Below are 9,185 nucleotides of genomic sequence, written 5' to 3'. Positions count from 1 at the left end.
ATGTTGGTTATATAAGGCATAAATGACAGGCTGATATTATAATCTCAAGCACATTTCTCTTAAAACTTCCTTTATTCTGCTAATGATTCTTTGAACGAGTAACTGTAACACTTTACAGTAAGGTTCATCAGTTAACATGAACTAAGAATGAACAATACTTCATTTATTAATCTTAGTTAATATTAATTTCAACATTTACTAATACATTATTCTAATCAAAGGTTGTATTTGTTAACATTAGTTAATGCACTGTGAACATGAACAAACAATGAACAACTGGATATTTATTAACTAACATTAAAAAAGATTAATAAATACAGTAACAAATGTATTGCTCATTGTTAGTTCTTATAAGTTAATGTTAACTAATGAACCTTATTGTAAAGTGTTACCAGAGTAAAGCTTTGTTTACCATAAATGACAGGCTGATATTATAATCTCAAGCATTTTTCTCTTAAAACTTCCTCATTCTGCTAACGATTCTTTGCACGAGTAACTAGCGCTGTCTCGCTGGATCCTTTAGCTGTCTTTAGCTTTGGTCTGGTTGTCTGGAGGAAGTGGTTTTCCTAGATGATGAGCTGTGGTGATGCCATGAGTGAGAGACACACACTTCTCTCTGACCTCCGGCCGAAGACGAAATCCTCCTTGGAAACTGAGGTCAAAGTGATCGGTGGGAGCGAAGGACAGAGGCTTTTCCGCAAACACGCCATGAAGCCTTTCCCGCCACGCGTCCAACATTTGGCTTCTCACAACCGCTGGCGAGTGCGCCGGACACCAGAAGATCTGAGGAGCGAGGACCTGAAACCCACAGAAGCGCAGCACTCCGTTCTGTGTGCAAGAAAACACATACACTCTTTGTTAGGGCTGCACGATTAATCGAATTTTAATCACGATCACGATTTTGGGTTCAAATTCGCGTGATCGAGCGATATTTAAAATGCGTTATTCCGTTCACAACGCTCCATATCAAAGGTTTTTTTTGTTGCAAAGCCAATCTAGCGCTCCGTAAACCACTGTCTGCTCACGTGCCTCCATGAGCCCCAGTGTGCGAGAGAGACCGGCCCTGTCCCAAATGGCGCACTTCATGCGGACTTTCGGTCTCGTGGACTTAAATTGCGTGTGCTCGCCGAGTCTACGAGTCCGTAGGCCGTCCCATTTAGCATTTTAACGCTCTGAAGTGTGCTCAGCAGCGCCCCCTGTGTACCCTTGAAGCGGTCTTCCGCGAAGCCGCATAGATGCAGGCTCCACGCACTTTAACTACCCAGGAATCCTTGCGAAAGGCCAATCAGACAACGGATGGGAGGAGATTTCGCTCACGGACAATTGACCGTTCGCAAGCCCCAAAAACGTCCATTGTCCAATTACACATCATAGCAACCGTTACTATGTGAGCAGGTCCGTCAAACATTGACTCCAAGCAAGATGGTGAAGCGATGCGCCCACAGCGTTTGTAAATCGGACACTAGATACCCCGAGAGATTGTCTGAAGGAGTTCTGTTCTTTCCATTCCCAAAGCCGAAAACACAACCTGAGCGGTGCCTATGGATAAAAACAGTGTGGACGGCCCCACTCCCAGTTACATGTGTCGAACATGGTTAACTCGCGTGCAGCGAGTGCTCAGTGCTGAGACACTGAGATTAGTCAAAGAAACATGGAGAAAGCAGATCAAGAGGATCCACAAAGGAATTACGTTTTCTAAAGGGTTGTTGTTAACATGATATTTTCGGGGGGAAATGAGCAGCAGTCACTAGCAGTGCAGCACCATAGACAACAGTTTAGAGGAGTGCACGCTCGCAACGGGGAACGCATGAAGCTTACTTGACAACATCAGTTCATATATCAATATCGTAACGCATAGAAATAACCTTAAATAATGTCTGGTTATCTGCATCTTTCCGTCTCTTATGTATAGTTACTTTTTAAACACGAAAATCTTATTCAGCATGACACGCAAGCGGTTGTTAAAGCGAATGTATAATCCTGAGGCAAAATTACTAAATATGCAGCGCGAGTTATATATTTCTAACTCCAAACAATTAGCCACTGAACCAGCTTATAAAGTCTTCTTCAAGGCTGTGCTGGTTGTATTTGAGGTACAGGTCATGGGGTTTCTCAGATTTCGCTTGAGACCGGTATAAGCATTAGCCTCGATAGTAGTCGTGTCTCCTTCATTAAGTATTTTTATGTTTTGAATATATCCCTCCACTGTATACTGTAACCCCTTGTGTAGGATCTGGAGGATATCGCAGAGGTATTGCTCCAAAAAAGGTCACTGACACGTACGGGTATACCTCTTTATTTGTGGCGCTGGTCGTGTTTGACGGGCGTAGTAACAATAACTAGGGGGCGTGGCTTTTGCGAACGGTCAATTGTTAACATGGCTGAGAAGAAAATATTTAAGTGTAATTATCATTAGGGTTTTTATGACAAGTTTATACAAACATTATGATCATCGACCAGTGGTTGATGTCTCAAACATAGGCTAATAATAGCGAGCTGAATAATACGATCGCATTATGATTCATTAAATAAATAGAACAGAATGTCAGGGCTTTCCTGAGTCATATGTAATCACAACAACAATAGGCAGGATATTTCCCCGAACCTGTAGCTCCTGTCCATAACAACAATCATACCGTCTTCCTGTTTCTGGCGTGACGATCGAGTCTGTCCCAAAAATACCTCTCAATGCGCCCTCGCGGACTCGCGCAAAGGGCTCTATAGGTCTGCACTACATGACGTCACCGAAGTGTGGACTCTGAGGAAGTCCACAAGTCCGGAGTGTGCCATTTGGGACAGGGCCACCGAGTGTGAGCATTAGTAAATTGGTACATACTACATAGTAATATATAATTACTATAATAAGAGGCATGGAAGTTCGATTAATGGACTCTAATAATCAGTACTACAAACATCTTGTTTTGAACTATTGTTTAATAAATATAAATAATTTGAGCACATAAACTTTCATGTGGAGGATTAAATAAGAACCAATTTATGCAGTAAGACTTCACAACTAATCACTGACCCTGTACCACAACATTTTACATTTCTTAAGCATCAAATAACAATGACTCTGAATTTGATCCATTAATCGAACTTCCACAGTGCAGTTCTGCCTTGAAATGTTCTCATTTAGTTACATTCTGTTATGAAATATTTGTATTTAATTGATTGTATATTTTGAGTTTTATTCACATCCATTATGCAGGAATAATGCAAGTTTATATTTTGCTTCCTAAAATATATTTACACAATGTAAAATGGTGCCCTGTTGAAGTTTTGCTACATTTTCTTCATTGTTTTATTTTATTTTTATTTATTCTTTAAGGAGATGCACTGAAATTTGGTGAATAAGAGGACCGGTTTTATTTTAATGCATATAGTTGTACATTAGCAGGAATGTAGCACAATATGGATGTGAAAGCAGTTGTAATTAGCCTATGTGACAATAACATTAGCTTTGGTTAAAATCGTGATCTCAATATTGATAAAAATAATCATGATTATCATTTTGGCCATAATCGTGCAGCCCTACTCTTTGTAATCTACTTTTTTCTTAATGTAAATGTAATAAAAAATAAAATCTCGAAGATGTCGTATCATATCCTCCTAGGACCCAGGAATAGACTTTTGTCCACTGTAGTGGACATTATTGCCCCGTTTACACGAAGGGAAGACGCAGATATTTCCCTGCGGTTTGGCCTCTCGTTTACACGAAAACCCCGTTTTTATCACAGAAAACGATTATTTCTAAAAACTCCGGCCAAAGTGGAGATTTCTGATAACGCCGGTTATGTGTTGCCGTGTCAACAGGGAGGTTTTAGGTTCTCAAACGTCACATTATGCGCCCAGTTTGGCAGAGTTATGATGGCGCTCGATGTTGATGTAAATAACAACTTTTTTGAAAACGATGTTGTGTGCACAATGTTATTATTGGAAATATTCGTTTCTCTAAATACCCGGCTATGTGTAAATGTGGCCTATATTTTCTCTGACACCAGAGATTGAGAACATCTATACATGTCACAGTTTTAAAAGCACATTCAGGGCTTTTTAGAGATACCAAATGTTTGGATACCAAATACACAATGCAACACTGATCCAGGATGATTCCACATTATACAGGATAGTTGGCAACCCTAATGACCGACAAATTTGCACAAAGATTTGTTTACGCAGCTTAATTTGAATAAATGCTCTGTTTGGGAGGGATGTTTTAAGCTGTGAAACTAGTACACTGAGCTGAAAGGTCAAACAAAACTCATGATATGAGATATGTATCTCACCTGTAAAGGCCAAAGGAGAACATTGATGTCTCCATGAACGCCGTCGGCCAGAAACATGGACTCTGTTGCCCCAGTGGTGAATGAAAGTATGGCCTTCTTATTCTGGTGTGAATGACGCACGACATTTAAACTAAATCTGATCACAGTTACGAATCACAAAAACAGGAATCAACGATGTCAGGTGCACAAAACAAGCCTTTTTCAGACCTTAAAAATGCCGTTGTCGTACATCTTCTGCAGGGTGAAGGCAAATCCTTGAGTTAAGACTCGGTCCATCCAGCCCTTCATGATGGCAGGCACACTAAACCAGTAGAGAGGGAACTGTGAATATAATCCAAATCATGTTATTGCTCTGAGATCGAGGTGAAATGTATGATCATTTGACATGAGTATGGCGGGATTACCTGAAAGATCACCAGCTCCGCTTGCTCCAGCTTGTGTTGTTCTTCTGAAACGTCGTCGCTCAATCGCCCGTCCTGCCACGCCGTCATCATCTCCTCATTGTACACAAAGTGCTCAGGGTTCTTCAGATCACCTGGAATAGTTACAGTAGTATAATGCTCCTTTATTCATATATTTATGATTTTAAGGAACATGCCGACTTTTTGGGACTTTAGCTTATTCACAGTATCCCCCAGAGTTAGATAAGTCTATACATACAGTCCCTTTTCATCTCTGTGCGTGCCGTAACCAGATATACATAATAAAGGCTAGATGTCTCGTCTGCGCTGCTGGCCAATGGAGGTCGAGTCCGCACCTGGCGGCCATCTTGCCACAGTCAGCTCGCTCACTCGCAACATTGTGTTTTTAAATAACCATAACTTGCTCAATTTTCAACCGATTTTCAAACGGTTTGGTTTGTTATAAACTTCAGAGATGTAGTTATGACACTGCACACTTATGAATAATAAGTGTATCAATAAATAATCATCCAGAATTATAGCCACTTTAATAACGTTTGTAAGAAACCAAACCGTTTGTAAATCCGCCAAGATTTCAACGAGATAAGAGTATTTGTGTTCGTGCTGATCACTCATCTTACATCAGGCACCACAAATTATAATTAAAAAAAATGAATAAAAAGCAATTTAAAAAATAATTCTGATTACAGTCAATTAAAAACATTATTTACAATAATTTAACAATTTTTTCTTAAAAAACAATAAAATAGACAAAATCAGACATTTAAACCAATAGTAGCATTTACATAGAATCTTTCGATTTAATATTTGTCAGAAATTCTAAAATTATTCCAGGAGAAACCTTTTTAAAAATGTCCATTAACATATTTTCTGAATAAAAGCGTTGTCTAATATGATTTTAAAATATGTTTTATAATGCTCCTTTATACCATGGTCTGTCTGAATAATCGACAGAGGATTTCATGTACGTGTAAACTTGTGGAGGTAAAGAATAGCCAGACACGAACCAAAGGGTGATTGCCTCCGCGGAGTGCATTTAAATGGTTTAATGCACAGCTAGCCGTGGATTATCCCGCTTATACCATAGTGATTTGCAAACTTTGACCAGTCAATATTTGGCCTGAAGGGTAAAAACAACGGTTATTTTCGTCAGTTACGGCTCGTTAGATCTAGCATTCTGCCCGCTGAGAGATAAAGTAGTGCGTAGGATTACACTTATTTGCATGAATGAATTATAGCATTTATTTGAATTAATTATCGAAAGAGAGAGAGAGAGAGAGAGAGAGAGAGAGAGAGAGATGCGTGTGTGAATTACCTGCATCTGTGCAGTTTCTTTCTCTACTAACAATGAAGCTGTGAGTTTAATTACTTCAAAAACAGCGCTGTTACCCCCCTCGTTGCAGAGAAATATAATGTAGCGATTCAGTAGCAAAGCTATTTTATTATTAAAAGTCATGGGTGTGTGTGTGTTAATTCAGTGCATTAATATAGAACGGTGATTAAGCTGACTGGAACTACCTGTGCATTAAACGCTTTTATTGCACACCTTCCAGCCAATCAGAATATAGTATTCAGACAGACCATGGTGTAAGTAAGGTATAATCAATAGCTAGCTGTGGATTAAACTATTTTAATGCACGACGCGAACCACTGGACGCGAAACAGAGTGAAACATTAAATCATTTGATGCACAGCTAGCCGTTGATTATCCCGTATGTGTTAACAATGCTACAACAAACATAGTTGTAGCATTTTAATATAAATACAGTTTTTATTTTCCTTACATTTGTACATGAAGCAGATATTTGAAGATGTTTCATGACAGGAAATTCGTACCCTTGATATCATCTGCAGTAGCAGAGGATTTAAAGCTCATAGCATAGAGATCCGACACAAGGACTTTATAGCCTTGCTTCGTCAAAGCCTCGACAGCGACGTCCCGCGCAGCAGCGTTGAAGGAGACGGGACTCTGGTGGGCATACACCATCAGTGCTGTCTTCTGTGCTGTACACACACACACACACACACACACACACACACGGGGAGAGACAAAGAGTTCACTGGGGTTTCATTTAAATTCATTTACCCACAGGATAGCAGTGAAGATTTTTTCACAAGAGTAAAAACACAGTAACAGCAATATCAATCAACTTCCCTTATCAACTTCTGGATTCACTAAGCAAGCAAGTAAAATTTTATTTATATAGCACTTTTAACACAACATTGCACAAAGTGCTTTACACGATATAAAAACACTAGGGATGCACCGATATGAACATTTTGGCCGATACCGATAACCGATAATTCTTTATATTTGAATGCCGATAACCATATATTGTCCAATAAATATAAATTTTCTTAAATTATAAATTATATTAAAATATAAATGAACCACGATTAAAAGCTATGTCCCAAGCACACACTTATAATGTTTTTATTATACTTAAATAAAGTGGCTTTCGCCCTGTTGTACCCTACACAAAATATTCTGGCAAATTCATAGGTTTCACATTGATTTTATTGGTCATACAGTATTTGGATTGGTGCACAATATAGATCCTAGTATTTCCTTCCAAATGTAGCCAAATAATGTTGAAAACAGAGACTTTCCTTTGATTTTCTTTCCCTAACTACTTGGGATTTGCCTTGTGCTTGAGATTATCGCTGACCTAGTTACTTTGCTGAAAATTCTCTCTCAATCCAAACCGGTGTGAATTTCTTTCTTTTGTGAAACATTAAAGAAAACATTTTAAGCATTTGTATATTTTTTTTTACAATACAACGGAAGTCAATCGTCACCAAAACTGTGTTTTCCAGCATTCATCAAAAAGTAGTCTTTCGTGTAGAAGTCAAAAAGGTTTGTGTGTGTGAACTATAACCTTTAACAGACGAATATGGCTGATACAAAATGATTTCTCACCCATTTCTCATGCAATCTTCAATTCTGCACCAGATGAAGAGAGAAAGTCTTGTGTTTTGTGAATGAGCTGCTCTTATAATCCTTCCAACGCTCGCGTGCGAAGGCGTCCGATCCCGTCTCGGGTTTCAGTCTGTGTTGCTGTATAACCTGTAAGAGGAGTTGGACTGATTGGTCAAATGAACGGACATCTTGGTGACAATCTAGTTAAATGTGTGTGTTAAAGGAATGCAGCTCCGGTACTTTTGCTTCTTCAGGGTGTTATGCACCTGTTTATATTGTCTTCTTGGTCCCACTTTATATTAAGTGGCTTTAAGTACTATGTACTAACATCGAAAAATAAGTACAATGTACTTATTGTGTTCAGGTTGTATTGTAAAACACTTTTGCTGCTATTGAGGTGTGATACTGGTAAGGTTAGGACAGGTGTGGTGGTGTGGGTAGGTTTAAGGGTGGGTTAAGGTGTAAGGGAAGGGTCAACAGTGTAATTACAAATGTAATTGCATACATTAATTACAGCTGTAATTACATGCAGGTATTTTTAAAATATAAGTACAATGTAAAAACATGTATGTACACAATGAGTCTATTGTACCAAATTAATAATTTCAATGTACGTACATAGTACTTAAAGCCACTTAATATAAAGTGGGACCGTTTTCTTACTTGCAGCTCTTTGAGAAATATAACACTAACACGTAGTAGTGTTAAAAAAAACCTAATATATATATATATATATATATATATATATATACACACTGCCGTTCAAAAGTTTGGGATCGGTATGATTTTGAATGTTTTTAAAAGAAGTCTCTTCTGCTCACCAAGGCTGCATTTATTTGATTAAAAATACAACAACAACAAAACAGTAATATTGTGAAATATTATTACAATTTAAAATAACTGTTTTCTATTTAAATTTATTTTAAATTGTAATTTATTCCTGTGATCAAAGCTGAATTTTCAGCATCATTACTCCAGTCTTCAGTGTCACATGATCCTTCAGAAATCACTCTAATATGATGATTTGATGCTCAAGAAACATTTATTATTATTATCAATGTTGAAAACAGTTATGTAATTTTTTTTCAGGGTTTTTAAAATTTCTTCTAGAAAGTTCAAAAGAACAGCATTTATCTGAAATAGAAAGATGTTGTAACATTATACACTACCGTTCAAAAGTTTGTGGTCAGAAAATTATTATTTTTTTGGTTAGAGAAATAAAATAAATCAATACTTTTATTCAGCAGGGATGCATTAAAGGTGCATTGCGCAAGTCTCTGAGTTTTTGCAGAACTACGCCCCCTCTGGCGACAAGTGAAACTGCAACCAGAGGTGTGCACGCTCATGGACCACACGCACACGCACACGCACGCTTGCACGAGCTGTTCATAACAAAAGGAGCATCAGCCGCACAAATCTTTTGTTTACAGTCATAATGTCTTCAGAGGTAATAAAGTTATAAATCTGCAAGTCATTTTAAATATATGAAAGGAAAGGCATTTGAGTAAATTACACACTTATGTGTGAGGGGAAAACGGGGGTAGTAGAAAACTT

At 38.1% G+C, this 9,185-nt stretch overlaps 1 protein-coding gene across 1 annotated transcript; it reads right to left on the bottom strand.

The window, feature by feature from the left end:
- Positions 1-418: 418 nt before the first annotated feature.
- nqo1 (NAD(P)H dehydrogenase, quinone 1) lies at positions 419-7,714 on the bottom strand. Its single transcript, XM_056265725.1, has 6 exons — positions 7,632-7,714; positions 6,548-6,715; positions 4,694-4,824; positions 4,497-4,610; positions 4,290-4,391; positions 419-828 (listed from the first exon to the last, which is right to left on the bottom strand). The coding sequence occupies exons 1-6, from the start codon at positions 7,633-7,635 to the stop codon at positions 520-522; spliced, it is 828 nt and encodes a 275-aa protein (XP_056121700.1). The 5' UTR covers positions 7,636-7,714; the 3' UTR covers positions 419-519.
- Between the last annotated feature and the right edge of the window lie 1,471 nt (positions 7,715-9,185).

This window comes from Rhinichthys klamathensis, unplaced genomic scaffold (assembly GCF_029890125.1).
Source record: "Rhinichthys klamathensis goyatoka isolate OS25496 unplaced genomic scaffold, OSU_Roscu_1.1 h1tg000240l_1, whole genome shotgun sequence".
Lineage (NCBI taxonomy): Eukaryota > Metazoa > Chordata > Actinopteri > Cypriniformes > Leuciscidae > Rhinichthys > Rhinichthys klamathensis.
The sequence above is the reverse complement of the archived record's forward strand: the minus strand, read 5'-3'. Positions and strand labels throughout refer to the sequence as shown.

What these genes read in the sequence shown, in the direction of transcription:
- nqo1 (XM_056265725.1), bottom strand. An exon ending in CGGAGCTGGTGATCTTTCAG is followed by an intron (nt 4,611 to 4,693) that starts GTAATCCCGCCA and finishes TTATATTCACAG; the next exon opens with TTCCCTCTCTACTGGTTTAG. An exon ending in ACGACAACGGCATTTTTAAG is followed by an intron (nt 4,392 to 4,496) that starts GTCTGAAAAAGG and finishes CATTCACACCAG; the next exon opens with AATAAGAAGGCCATACTTTC.